At 45.7% G+C, this 14,687-nt stretch overlaps 1 protein-coding gene across 18 annotated transcripts in view; it reads left to right on the top strand.

Annotated features, from left to right (window-relative positions):
* Positions 1–14,687, top strand: part of FBXW10B (F-box and WD repeat domain containing 10B) — a 35,836-nt gene that overhangs the window by 20,160 nt on the left and 989 nt on the right. For 7 of the 18 annotated variants that reach the window (XM_054456466.1, XM_054456476.1, XM_054456467.1 and 4 more), the window contains 6 exons: positions 1,153–1,274; positions 3,143–3,291; positions 4,914–5,056; positions 6,306–6,464; positions 8,806–9,077; positions 11,453–11,509. In XM_054456466.1, the coding sequence (XP_054312441.1) occupies positions 1,153–1,274; positions 3,143–3,291; positions 4,914–5,056; positions 6,306–6,464; positions 8,806–9,077; positions 11,453–11,509 (902 nt within the window). The remainder of the gene's footprint in view (positions 1–1,152; positions 1,275–3,142; positions 3,292–4,913; positions 5,057–6,305; positions 6,465–8,805; positions 9,078–11,452; positions 11,510–14,687) is intronic. The other 11 variants (XM_054456464.1, XM_054456470.1, XM_054456469.1 and 8 more) reach the window with 5 other exon arrangements.

The raw sequence follows: 14,687 nt of genomic DNA, 5'->3' as shown, positions 1-14,687 counted from the left end.
GCTCCAGAACCATTATCTCAGCATTCTGCTTTGTCCTGTCTCAAAAGCAGCCTAGCTGAAGCGGAAGTATCAATGGCAGTTGAGAGACCTTGGGCAAGTGTTCTTATTAAAAAACAGATAATTCATCTTTGCTCCCATCTATCTCTTAGATATGCTCTATATGTACATAAATATTTTGGATCTAAGTGATTGGTAAAGGATTCTGTTGCTCTTGTTTGAAGATTCGCTGTACCGTTGAATCAGTGCCATGGATTCTAAGGCTGGTGGTCATTCAGGACGCTTCTGTCTAAAAAACACCTGACATTGATCAAGCATTTTGTACATGTTAGTCACTATTCCAGTGTTACCTCCACGGGTGCAGGGTTTCTCAACCTTGGCACTATTGCCACTGGGGCTGGGAAGTTCTTTACTGTGGGGCCTGCCCTGTGCAATGTAGGATGTTTAACAGCATCTCTGGATTCTACACACTGGATGCCAGTGGCACCTCCTTCCCTGCTTTTGACCACCAAAAATATCTCCAGATATTTCCAAATGGCCTCTAGGGGTAGAAGTTACCCAGGATTGACAATCACTGTATTAGTCCATTTAATTCTTCACAAAAACCCTATGATGTAAATACTTTTTTTTTTTTTTTTTTGAGACAGTCTCGCTCTATTGGCAGGCTGGAGTGCAGTGGCATGATCTCAGCTCGCTGCAACCTCTGCCTCCCGGATTCAAGCAATTCTCCTGCCTCAGCCTCCCGAGTAGCTGGGACTACAGGCGCACACCATCACGCCCGGCTAATTGTATTTTTAGTAGAGACGGGGTTTCACCATGTTGGCCAGTATGGTCTCAATCTCTTGACCTCATGATCTGCCCGCCTCGGCCTCCCAAAGTGCTGGGATTACAGGGGTGAGCCACCGTGCCTGGCCAACGACTCTTATTATTATTTCCATTTTATCAATGAGGAAAGGAAACTTACACAGAAATTAACTTCCTCAAAGTTACACCAAATAGGTGCTGCAGCTGGGATTCAAATCCAGGCCCCTGACTCTAAGCTGAACCATGAGAATCTGCTGCCTCCCAGCTACCTACTTATCTACAGGGGTTCTACGCAGTATGATCCTCTGGGCCCTCAGGAACTCTCACATTCTTTTGGCCTGATTCCTGCAGATACTGGGATCTGAAAAGTGGGGCTTGCACACGAATCTTCGGTGGTCACCAGGGGACTATCACTTGCATGGACTTGTGTAAGAACAGGCTCGTATCTGGAGGAAGAGATTGCCAGGTAAAAGGTGAGAAAGAAGTGCCTTAAATTTTCTAAGAAGTTTCCCCCAACCCGCGGGTTACCAAAATGCTTTGTTTTGCTCATTTCTATAGGCAGGCAGTCATTTATTCTTTATCATCCATCCATCCATCCACCCACCCACCCATCCCTCCTTCCTTCCATCTATCAATCAATCCATCCATTCAACAACTATCTGTAGAATACCCACAACAAGCTACACACTGAGCTAGGTGCTGAGGAGAAAAAAAAATAATAGGATATTGCCCTTTAGATACAACTTTTTATTTCTTCAAAGGGCTCATTGTCTCCTAATGGAAGCAGATAGATAAATACACAGTGGGGAATATAATAAGTCCATGAACAACAACAGCTGCCATTTACTGAGTACCAATTTTGTGACCGATGCTTAACATACATTATTTAATCCTCACAAGAACCCCATTGGTAATTTTATAAATGGGCCAAGATATATACATAAAATATAAGTGAAGGAAAGCATACTTACATAGTTAGGGCTAACCTAGCATAAATGATTAAGTACATGGCCTCTGGATCCAGACTCCCTAGGTCCAAATCCCGGCTATGCCACTCACCACCTGCATGACTTGAGCAGGCAACCCAACTTCTCTATGCCTCAGTTTCCTCATCTGTGGAGTGGGGAATAATAATAGTACTTGTCTTGTGAAGATAAACTCATGCATGTCACACGCCTTGAGTGGTCGCTGGCTGTTAGTGCCATGTAAGTGTCAACTCTGGTTGTTGTTATATTTTGTCTCAGGCCACTTGTCCTGTTGCCTGAGGAAGAAGGTGCTTTTGGGGAGCACCTTTGAAGGAGACTTTAATGTTCTCATTCCTGAATTCATAGAGTTCACTTTCAAGTTCTTCCTTTTTTTTTTTTTTTTTTTTTTGAGATGGAGTCTTGCTCTGTGGCCAGGTTGGAGGGCAGTGGCATGATCTTGGCTCGCTGCAACCTCCGCCTCCTGGGTTCAAGTGATTCTCCTGCCTCAGCCTCCCGAGTAGCTGGGACTACAGGCGCGCGTCACCACGCCCGCTACTTTTTGTTTTTTTTTTAGTAGAGACAGGGTTTCACCATGTTGGCTAGGCTGGTCTCAATTTCCTGACCTTGTGATCCACCCGCCTTGGCCTCCCAAAGTGCTGGGATTATAGGCATGAGCCACTGGGCCCAGCATCAACTTCTTCATTTTAGAAAACCCTGTTCTGCCACCCACCCACCCACTCTCATCCCCACTACAAGATGCCAGGCAGTTGCTCTAACACAGTCTGTGTTGAAGCAGCAGTAAACCCACCCCTAGCTGTGACCATTTCTCCATGAAATTGAAAAGTCAGATTCAGAAGTATTTAAAAATGTAAGTGAGGGTAGACGACCTTCTTTTATTTTGGGAATAGAAGGTGTGGGTCAGGAAGACACCATCTGGGAAAAATGACAACACTACACGTATGCCATGATTTTCTTTTTTTTTTTTAATTTTACCTGCCCCTACTCAAGCTGTATGCCGTGATTTTTATGAAATCTACTCGATAGCAAGCATTTTTCAGGCTTGAGGAATCAGCTGATTGGAGATGAACTGTCTAGCACTTGGGCCTCAAGGCTAAGTTCCAGGGCCATAGCCAAGGTCTTCTGGATTGCGGGCTCCCCCAACCACCTGTATTCAGGGCGCTCTGTGCTGTGGGCACATGAGCTGTTGGTGAGCCTGCTCTGCGGAGGTGCTAGGCCACGGGAAGTCCTTCTAGAGTCTGACTTGATGGGCTCGATGAGTCTTTGCTTCTGTGATGGGGAGCAGAACTCCACTGTAACCTTTCCTCTTCCTCCTTTTTCCCCGCTCCCATCTCTTCCTCTCTCTCCCTCCTGTCCAGTGTGGGATGTAGACACAGGGAAGTGCCTGAAGACGTTTAGACACAAAGACCCCATCTTGGCCACCAGGATTAATGATACCTACATTGTGAGCAGCTGTGAGCGAGGGGTGGTGAAAGTGTGGCACATTGCCATGGCCCAGTTGGTAAAGGCAAGTGGGAAGTGGGCTGCCTTGGGGGAAAGGGCACTGGGGAGGAGATGGGTGGGCTCCCCCTACCTAACTCCTCGGGTCATCCTAGAGCAACTGAGTATGGCCATCAAGAAGGATAGTCCTGAAGCTCTAAAGGAGAAGGCCCCAAAGTGGGGCATTCAGAGTCCGTGGAGGGTAGGGGCTCCACCACCCACACCATGACCCACGGTATCATGGGGTTGGTGGAGGAAGGCTGCATTCTGACTCAGCATGAGATATGGGCTCAGGGCCTTCTAACAGCAGTGGAGGTGAAGTACCTTTTTCTCCTCCAGAGTATTGCACTCTGTAGGGCCAGGCACAGTGGCTCGCACCTGTAATCCCAGCACTTTGGGAGGCCGAGGCCGGCGGATCATGAGGTCAGGAGTTTGAGACCAGCCTGACCAACATAGTGAAACCCCAACTCTACTAAAAAAAAAAAAAAAAAATTAGCCGGGCATGGTGGTGGGTGCCTGTAACCTCAACTACTTGGGAGACTGAAGCAGGAAAATTGCTTGAACCCGGGAGGCAGACGTTGCAGTAAGCCGAGATCATGCATCTCAAAAAAAAAAAAAAAAAAAAAAAAAGAGTATTGCATTCTGGCATGGGGTGAGGGGATGAACAAAGCATTTTTTTTCCTAAGACAAAAACATTGGGGGATGAACAGAGAATTTTTTTCTCCGTGCTCTCTAATGAAGAGAGAACATGGATGGTCTTGAAAATGATTGGTCATGAAACACATTCTTGCTGGATCTGAACCCCTGGCCTTAGCAGGTGGTGTTGATATATGATTTGCAGCAGGAACACAGGATCACAGTGAAAAGTGGCTGGCTTGGCCTGTGGAATTTTTCCAACAATCTTGTCACTATGGCCAATCCAGCGGTTGCAGGCACAGGGATGGCCCATGTGCACTCTGGGTTCTGGCAAGGAGCTGGGATTCCACACCTTACCTTCGTCCTTCTGACAGCAAAGGACAGTGATTTCTGGCTCTCTCTGGTGCTCCAAGAAGGTAGTGTCTGCCTCAAACACAGACCCACCAGGAGCAAGGCCCCACCCTGATCCCATTCCTCCTTAACCCAAGAGAGAGCTCTATGTGGAATGGACTCTGTTGGCCTTCTTTTTTTCTTTTATTTTTTTGTTTTATTTATTTATTTATTTTTGAGACAGAGTCTCGCTCTGTCGCCAGGCTGGAGCACAGTAGTGAGATCTTGGCTCACTGCAACTTCCATCTCCCTGGTTCAAGCGATTCTCCTGCCTCAGCCACCCGAGTAGCTGGGATTACAGGTGTGTGCCACCACGCCCAGCTAATTTTTGTATTTTTAGTAGAGACAGGGTTTCACCATGTTGGCCAGGATGGTCTTAATCTCCTGACCTTGTGATCCGCCCGCCTCGGCCTCCCAAAGTGCTGGGATTACAGGCATGAGCCACCGCGCCTGGCCTCCATTGGCCTTCTTAGAGCAAAAGCAAGACTAGCTCAGGTACCTACCGAGTGAATGGCAGTCACAGATTGGTGGGGGGTGGCTTTGGGATTCATCTGAAGAAGCCTCAGCTTTGGTCCTTGGAGGAGTCACAGTCTGAGTTGAAGACAGTGGTATCTTTTCTTGCAGACTCTCAATGGCCACGAGGGAGCCGTGAAATGCCTGTTCTTTGACCAGTGGCATCTCCTCTCAGGAAGCACTGATGGCCTGGTCATGGCCTGGAGCATGGTGGGGAAGTACGAGCGCTGCCTGATAGCCTTCAAGCATCCCAAGTAGGTGCCTGTGAAGCCCGGAGTGATGAACCTGGTGTCCTTCCCTTCCCCGTCATAGCCTAGACTGCAATCATTGGCAGACCTTCTGCTCCCTGTAGACATCGTGTTCTCTGCACCTCACCCTCTCTGCTTCCCTCCTCTTCCACCTGGGACCCATTTTTCCCCACCATCTTCTCTGTCTGACTGTTAACCTCTTCCACTCTCCCTTGTTTCTCTTGTGAAGTAACTATGGGAAGTGGGGGTTTTGAGAAGTTATTGAATTTTTCTTTTTTTTTTTTTGAGACAGTCTCGCTCTGTTGCCAGGCTGGAGTGCAGTGGCACAATCTCGGCTCACTGCAAGCTCTACCTCCTGGGTATTCTCTGGCTATTCTCCTGTCTCAGCCTCCTGAGTAGCTGGGACTACAGGTGCCCACCACCACACCCAGCTAATTTTTTGTATTTTTAGTAGAGACGGGGTTTCACGGTATTAGCCAGGATGGTCCCAATCTCCTGACCTCATGATCTGCCCACCTTGGCCTCCCAAAGTGCTGGGATTACAGGCGTGAGCCACCTTGCCCAGCCAATAATACTATTTTAAAAAGAATCAAAACATTAAATAATTCTCAGCATGACTATTGTATAAGTAAACGCTAGGAATCAAATTGCAAGAGACAAACATGATCATCTATATGTTAGATAAAAAAAAAGATTGTGACATCGGCCTTTTTGTTTTGTCATCTTGTGGCCCTGTGACCTAATTGCAGGGAAAGTAGCTGCAGAATGGGAAGAGGTATGTCTTGAGAGAAGCTCACGGTTTACTTCCACAATTATAAAATGACAGCAGGCCGGGCGTGGTGGCGCACGCCTGTAATCCCAGCACTTTGGGAGGCCAAGGTGGGTGGATCACCTGAGGTCAGGATTTCATGACCAGCCTGACTAACATGGTGAAACCCCGTCTCTACTAAATATAAAAAAATTAGCCAGGCGTGGTGGCGCATGCCTGTAATCCCAGCTACTTGGGAGACTGAGACAGGAGAATCGCTTGTACCTGGTAGGTGGAGGTTGCAGTGAGCCAAGATCGCACCGTTGCACTCCAGCCTGGGCAACAAGAGTGAAACTCCATCTCAAAGAAAAAAAAGACAGCAAACACCATTTCAAGGCCAGTTATGGCCAGTGCTGTTCAATCACACACAAAATGCTCCCAACCTACAAACACACCCAGGCATTTTACGAGAGGATGGGTACTGCCTGCTGCTCTGTTCCCTTCCAGGGAGGTGCTCGACGTGTCGCTTCTCTTCCTCCGGGTCATCAGCGCCTGTGCAGATGGCAAGATCCGAATTTACAATTTCCTCAACGGGAACTGTATGAAGGTGATAAAAGCCAATGGCAGAGGCGATCCTGTGCTGTCCTTCTTTATTCAGGGCAACAGGTGGGTGGTAGGTGTGGAGGTCAGAACTGTGAGTGATTCTGTTGGATTTTTTGATGTTTTTCTTCCCCTGGGATACCAGCCCTGGATTTGCTGTCAGGAGGAGGGAGTGTGCAATGCCTCTCTACAATTTTGGCTGGGTGGAGCAATAGTCTTGTGGTGGGGACTAACAGGGCTTTGCACAAAACAGTAATCAGGAAGCAATCAACGGTTCATTTTGACTTTTTTTTTTTTTTTTTTGAGACATAGTTTCACTCTGTCGCACAGGCTGGAGTGCAGTGGTGCGATCTCGGCTCACTGCAACCTCCGCCTCCCGGTTTCAAGCAATTCTCTGCCTCAGCCTCCCGAGTAGCTGGGATTACAGGCGCCAACCAGTATGCCCGGCTAATTTTTAGTATTTTTAGTAGAGATGGGGTTTCACCATCTTGGCCAGGCTCATCTTGAACTCCCCACCTTGTGATCCACCTGTCACGGCCTCCCAAAGCGCTGGGATTACAGGTGTGAGCCACCGCGCCCGGCCTGTTTTGACTCTTAATTCATCCTAGGTGTTTGTGGGAATTGCAGTGGGTGCAACATAACGCTTTTGTAAGGACCACAGTTCTACCAATGTGCAGCCCCTGCTTGCTCTTTGATCATGCCTTTGGCTGCCTGAGAGCTCTATCAGCTATCTTTGATGCCTCACTTCTAATGCAAAGAGACATATAGGACAGTGAGGGGTGGCAGCAGCAGGGGGTACAGTGGGGGAGAGCTGAGCTGGTGAGCTTACAAAACCAGTACCATGACTGACTGCATTGTATACAGTACTGTGCTTTACATATGCGTAGATTCAGTGTGCTATTATATGAAAATAACCAAATAGAACTAACCTGTAAATTCTACTTCAAGCTTGAGACATCTCTTAATGTCCCTGAACCATATTGCCTTCCTTTTAGTGAAACTTTATTAGTATTATTTACCATCTTAAAGAGGGCAGCCTGGTAATAAAGCTCAATAAATGAACACTTTTCAGTCATGCTGTTAAAACAAAAAAACAAAACAACAACAACAACAAAAAATTCTGACCATTTTTTACTCACAGCATCCAAAGAAAGGTGTTTTCCTTTCGGCTTGAGTGAACGTAAGTCTAAAAGGGATTTCTTATTGGAATGACACCCCACATTTCGTTCCAGCAGTTCCAGCCAAAACAAGTTACTTTTCTAGAGAGTTTATGCTGTTGGTTAAGGTCTTAACATTGCAGCCTTTTGGAGCAGAAAGAAACCTGTACAGAGTATTTTCATTTCTTGTTTATAGTTAAGGGAAGAGCACAGAAAGGGGAAAGCCGCTTGCTTGTAAAACTGGTAGGTCAGGGAGGCAGTGCTGTGGGGGCGCAGGAAGGGGACAGGGAGGGCAAGTTCTGGAGCTCTTTGTCTATGGAGCATTAAAGTGGGGATTAGAGAAGTTAGAAATCATCTCACTTTATAAAATATAGATGTTCCGTCTACATCTAGAGTGTGTGCAGAGATCCTGGAGTGACAGCATGGAGTGTGTGGTGTCTGTGTGGAGGGTCTATGAAGGAGAGGAGGCCTCCCCATTAGAGAGCTTTCCTCATTCCCAGCAGCAACAGTAATATTGGGTTTGGAAGCTGTGCTTAAAACAAACAAACAAACAAACAAATAAAAACAGTGAATTTCAAGACATCTGTGTGCAGAGTACCTTCTTGGCACCCTAGGTACTTGGCACTCACTCCAGGAGCAGAAATTCATTTAAAAGCATTTTAACTTGAGGCCAGGAGCAGTGGCTCGTGCTTATAATTCCAGCACTTTGGGAGGCCGAGGTGGGTGGATCATTGAGTCCTGGAGTTTGAGCCCAGCCTAGGCAACATGGCGAAACCCTGTCTCTACTAAAAACACAAAATGAGCTGGGCGTGGTGGTGCTCGCCTGTAATCCCAGCTACTCAGGAGGCTGAGGCATGAGAATCGCTTGAACCCAGGAGGTGGAGGCTGCAGTGAGCTGAGATCATGCCACTGCACTCCAGCCTGGGTGACAGACCAAGACTCCTTCTCAAAATAAAAAAATACGAAAAGATAAAAAAGCATTTTTAACTTGAGAAGTGAAACAATCGGAACATATGTGCCCCGATCATGTTTGTTTTTTAAAGAAAAGAGTGACAAAGCTAATGACTTCTGCTGCATAGCCTCATACCTTTCACCACTCTCCACCCTCCAGCCACCTACACTCCTAGTCTGTTTGGTCATCACTGGGCACTGTTCCTTTGGTCTAAAGACCGGGTGGGATGGTAACTGCAGAGTATCTTTTGGTGGCCTCCACACTCCTTTTGTGGACAACTCTGTTGTTTCGGTTCCAGGATGGTGGTCAACACAGAGAGCAATGTTCTCATGTTCCAGTTTGAGCACATAAAGTGGCAGTATGCTGTGGAAAAAACGAAACAAAAGAAGAATAAGGAGAAAGAGGAGGAAAAAGAAGAAAATGGTCTCATGGAAATTCTCTCTAAGTGTAATGTTCAGGTTCACAGCCCAAGAGAGTCTGTATCCAGTAAACAAACTGTGATCCAAGAGCTCCTACCAGGCAAACCTCCCAAGTCCCGAGTACTCCTGAAGCCGGCCAAGTTCTCTTCAGGTAAAAAACTGAAATACCTGCAAGTTCAGTGATAACCCACAGAGCAGGTCGGGGTTTGGTGGGGGTGGTGGGAGATGGGGAGGACTGGTTCATTTGTGGAATATTTTGGCCAATGGTTTCCTGAGGATATAAATCCTAACCCTCCAGGAAGGTAGGAGCCATTCTCTCTGATCCACCAAACAATTTATCAGCCAGTTAAAGGGAACATCCTGGTTTGCAAGAGCTAGATTTTCTTTCTTTTTTTTTTTTGAGATGGAGTTTCGCTCTTGTTGCCCAGGCTGGATTGCAATGGCACAATCTCGGCTCACCGCAACCTCCGCCTCCCAGGTTCAAGCGATTCTCCTGCCTCAGCCTCCTGAGTAGCTGGGATTACAGGCATGCGCCACCACGACTGGGTAATTTTGTATTTTTTTTAGTAGAGACAGGGTTTCTCCATGTTGATCAGGCTGGTCTCAAACTCCCGACCTCAGGTGATCCTCCCGCCTTGGCCTCCCAAAGTGCTGACAGGCGTGGGCCACCGTGCCCGGCCTGCAAGAGCTAGATTTTCAAACTTATAAGAATCTTTGCACAGTAGATAAGACTAGCCTTAATACTTACCACTGAAACAAAAAGCAAGCAACCAATACCCGCATCCCCCAAATTCAAAATATATATATTACATAACTATTTCTTCAAGACAGAGACAGAAGTTGTTATAAGCAGAAAAATGATCTATGCAGAATGTATTGTTTTTAGACCTGAGAGATAATGTTTGTAGCTGGAAAATCTTACGTATAAAGCAGGTGTGTGTGTGTTTGTGTGTGTGTATGTAGGTGGGAGTGCAGGCATGGCCAATGCCATTTATAAGACAACCAAATAATACATTATGTCTGGGTTAGAGTAGCAAGACTCCTTCCTTTTACCAGCCCTATATTTGGCATGTGAAATTGGATCCACGGATCTATAGAGAACAACGATAAATCACCCCCAAGCATATCACACTACAAATAGTCAGTTATCTCTTGAGAGGAGGGAACTGAGAGTGTCAGCTAATGCTTAACAGTAGGAAAAGTGGGTGGGAGGGGGAATCAGGATGCAATTTAGGCCTTAGACTTGCCAACCTAAAATAATCAAAAGATTCAGGATCTAGCTAAAAGAGTTTACCCGAGTGCGAAGTTTGAGGGCAGCATCCAGGGACACAGGGACACCAAAGACCAGTGACCAGTGCTCCTGGAGTGGGGAAAAGTGAAGATCCTTTAAATAACAGAGGTGCTGAACAGAATTCAGTTTTCCATACAAAGGCTAACATACAGATGTAAGACTAGATTGGCTACTATTGATTACACTCTAATGGTTGCTGAGCATTCTGCTGTAAAGAGGTGACAATCACAAGGGGAGTTGCTTAACATTCTGCTGTAAAGAGGTGACAATCACAAGGGTGTCTATCTCCACATCATTTAGTCTTGGTTTCAATGAAGAATAGAGAGTCTGGTTAGCGGAAAAGACCTCAGCACAAAGGTCTGGAAGGAATGGTCACGCACCAGAGCAGGAAAACAGCTGCGCTATGTGACTCACTTCCAGGGCTTCACTTTTCCCTGTCACATACGTCAGTTTAGAAGGTTGTTACACTCTCTTTACTTTTCAGACTCCAGGTAACTACTTGGTTTCATACGACAATGAACAATACGGTATTTGGTAGAAAAATACAGTTAGATGGAAGGGATAAGTTCCAGTGTTTGGTTGCACAGTAGGGTGACTACAATTAACAATAATGTATAGCCGGGCGCGGTGACTCACACCTGTAATCCCAGCAATTTGGGAGGCTGAGGCGGGTGGATCACCTGAGGTCGGGAGTTTGAGACCAGCCTGACAAACATGGAGAAACCCTGTCTTTACTAAAAATACAAAAAAATTAGCTGGTGTGGTGGCGCATGCCTGTAATTCCAGCACTTTGGGAGGCTGAGGTAGGAGAATCACGTGAACCCAGGAGGTGGAGGTTGCGGTGAGTCGAGATCGCGCCATTGCACTCCAGCCTGGGCAATAAGAGTGAAACTGAATCTCAAAAACAAACAAAAAACAAACAAACAAAAAACCAATAATGTATTGTATATTTCAAAATAGCTAGAGGAGAAGATTTGGAATGTTCCCAACACAAAGAGATGATAAATGTTTAAGATGATGGATATCCTAATTATCTTGATCTGATCATTACACATTTTATGCATGTATCAAAATATCACATGTACTCCATAATTATGTACCCATAAAAAACAAGATAGTGATATTTTGTATAAAAATCAGTCCAATTATCAGCCCCCATTATTATTGATTATATTATTTTATGCCCTAATTGAAGTAATATAATGACTACAGCTTCTTCCTCAATCTCAATTTAGCAGTGTTAACAGAGGAACTTCAAAGTCAAGGAAAGTCAAAATCACCCCAAAGAGATGGTAAGAAGAGAGTGTGTTCTGTTCATAAGAGAACAAGTGGCATGCGTGGTGGGCAGGAGAATTTGGAAGCAAAATCCATAGCAGGAGATAAGACAAACAGTGATACTTAATTCTGAATTAGTGGCAAGATCCAAACTCTCTCTCTCACTCTAGTTTCGTATTGTTTTCCAGCAGGCCACTACCTTTGCTTGTCTTTGAGAAGCTGGAATGAATACAATGCCTGGCTTCTCCCAAGAGTGACTGGTTTTCCTTAATTGTCCCTTTTCTGACTTGAGGCCACAGAGGGAGAACCTTTCTAAGGTTTGCGTTTCCAGTTTTTGGCTGACAGCCCGCCTCTGTTGCCTGCCAGCTTCCTCACTTCTTGGACTGTTATGTCATCAATCTGAGAAATGGGCACAATAAAAGAGAGAAGAAGCAGTTGGGGCTGGTTTCAGAGAGGATTTTAAGAGACTTCATTAGGAAGGAGAGAGATTTGGGGCAGGTGCTATATATGTGAGATAAAGAGATAAGGGAGAGAGAGAGATGGGGATGCACCTTTTAAGAAGTGTTGCTGGGATGGGCATAGTGGCTCATGGCTGTAATTCCAGTGCTTTGGGAGACCAAGGTGGGAGGATTCCTTAAGGCCAGGAGTTTGAGACCAGCCTGGGCCACTTAGTGAGACCCTTGTCTCTACCAAAAATTCAAAAAATTGGCCAGATATGGTAGCACGCACCTCCTAGCTACTCAGGAAGCTGAGGCAGGAGGATCCTTTGAGCCCAGGAGCTTGATGTTACAGTGAGCTATGATTGCACCACTGGGTGACAGTGAGACCTTGCCTCTTAAAAAAAAAAAGAAAAAAAAAAGTGGCCGCGCGCGGTGGCTCACACCTGTAATCCCAGCACTTTAGGAGGTGGAGGCAGGCGGATTGCCTGAGGTGAGGAGGTTGAGACCAGTCTGGCCAACATGGTGAAACCCCATCTCTACTAAAAGTATAAAAAAATTAGCCGGGCGGGGTGGCATGTGCCTGTAATCCCAGCTACCTGGGAGGCTGGGGCAGGGGAATTGCTTGAACCAGAGAGGGGTGGGGGTTGCAGTGAGCTGAGATTATGCCACTGCAACTCCAGCCTGGGTGACAGAGCAAGACTCCGTCTAAAAAAAAAAAAAAGTTTCTGGACATCATGACTCATGACTGGAATGTCCCTTTGTTATTTTTTAAGGACATTGGTAAAAATTTAAAATGTCTTTCAAATATTTTTGGCTATTATAATAGTGTTTCTTTGGAACAAACTCTGTGCAGAGACTGGTTTCAAGGTGATGGGAAAACAATTATTTTATGAGGGCTGCGCTAACAATGGTCATCCTTGTATATACCTATGTCAGCGTACCTGTACAGGTATACCTGAAGGGTAAAGTCCTACGAGTGAAACTGCTAAGCCAAAGGATAAGTGCATTCAAAAACTAGAAAGATATTGCCAAAGTTGTCCTGAAAAATACTATATCAATTTACACTCCCACTCGCAATGCATGAGAGACCCCACTGCATTTGTGCCAACTCTGGGTGTTAGCTGGCATTTTGTACTTGCTTGTATAAGTAAAAATGGGGTCTGCATTTTCTTCTAGGTTGACCATTAACAAACTAAATGTCCATCAATGGGCAATGGCTAAGTAATAAAAAAATCTATTGTATGGAATATTATATACAGCTAAAAATTGTATGATGAGGATCTGTATATACTAACTTGGAAAGAGATCCACAATACATTAACATTTGAAAAAAGACAAATTAATAAACAATGAGCTCGTCACAATTCCTTTTTTTATAAAAGGAGAAAAAGTCTCTTTTTGAGTTTGCAAGGAGAATAGGGAAGATTTTGACATCTTGATTTCACTCAGTTTTTTTTTTTTTTTTTTTTTTTGAGATGGAGTCTCACTCTGTTGCCCAGGCTGGAGTGCAGTGGCGTGATCTCGGCTCACCACAACCTCTGCCTCCTGAGTTCAAGCGATTCTCCTGCCTCAGCCTCCTGAGTAGCTAGGATTACATGCGCCTGCCACCATGCCTGGCTAATTTTTTTGTATTTTTAGTAGAGATGGGGTTTCTCCATGTTGGTCAGGCTGGTCTCGAACTCCCGACCTCAGGTGATCTACCCACCTAGGCCTCCCAAAGTGCTGGGATTACAGGCATGAGCCACCGCACCCAGCCTGAAGACAGGTTTTATTTTGGGCAACGTTCAAGATTATTTGGAGTCAAATTTGATTAATAAGGTAAAGATCAAATTTTGCAACATAATTATTGTTGAAAAATAGTTATGCTACTATAAATTTATAAGATCTGCTTTGTGTGAATCATAAATGAGATGTGAACGTCATTCCCAACTTCACATTTTCTTTTTTTTTTTTTTTTGAGACGGAATCTTGCTCTGTCGCCCAGGCTGGAGTGCAGTGGCGCGATCTTGGCTTACTGCAAGCTCCGCCTCCTGGGTTCACGCCATTCTCCTGCCTCAGCCTCCCGAGTAGCTGGGACTACAGGCGTCCGCCGCCACGCCTGGCTAATTTTTTGTATTTTTAGTACAGACTGGGTTTCACCGTGTTAGCCAGGATGGTCTGGATCTCCTAACCTCGTGATCCACCTGCCTGGGTCTCCCAAAGTGCTGGGATTACAGGTATGAGCCACTGCACCCAGCCTCAACTTCACATTTTCAAAAATATGTGTAGCATTGAAATCATATCTGTTGCGTTCAAAATATGCACACTTAGAGGCTAATATACTCTTTACTCAATACTAGCATTTTAGCAAAAACTTGTTTTATTGGCCAGGCGCGGTGGCTCACGCCTGTAATCCCAGCACTTTGGGAGGCCGAGGCAGGCGGATCACGAGGTCAGGAGATCGAGACCATCCTGGCTAACATGGTGAAACCCTGTCTCTACTAAAAAAATACAAAAAATTAGCTGGGCTTGGTGGCGGGCGCCTGTAGTCCCAGCTACTCGGGAGGCTGAGGCAGGAGAATGGCGTGAACCCGGGAGGCGGAGCTTGCAGTGAGCCGAGATCATGCCACTGCACTCCAGCCTGGGCGACACAGCGAGACTCCGTCTCAAAAACAAAAACAAACAAACAAACAAATTTGTTTTATTAAATTGTTTCTAGTATCAGCATTTCTAATACCACTGAGGATGCTTGCCTGTATGATGGCATACCTGTTGG

Source organism: Pongo pygmaeus, chromosome 19 (genome assembly GCF_028885625.2).
Source record: "Pongo pygmaeus isolate AG05252 chromosome 19, NHGRI_mPonPyg2-v2.0_pri, whole genome shotgun sequence".
NCBI classification, from domain to species: Eukaryota; Metazoa; Chordata; class Mammalia; order Primates; family Hominidae; genus Pongo; species Pongo pygmaeus.
Note: the sequence above shows the minus strand (reverse complement) of the source record. Positions and strands in the feature narration are given on the sequence as shown.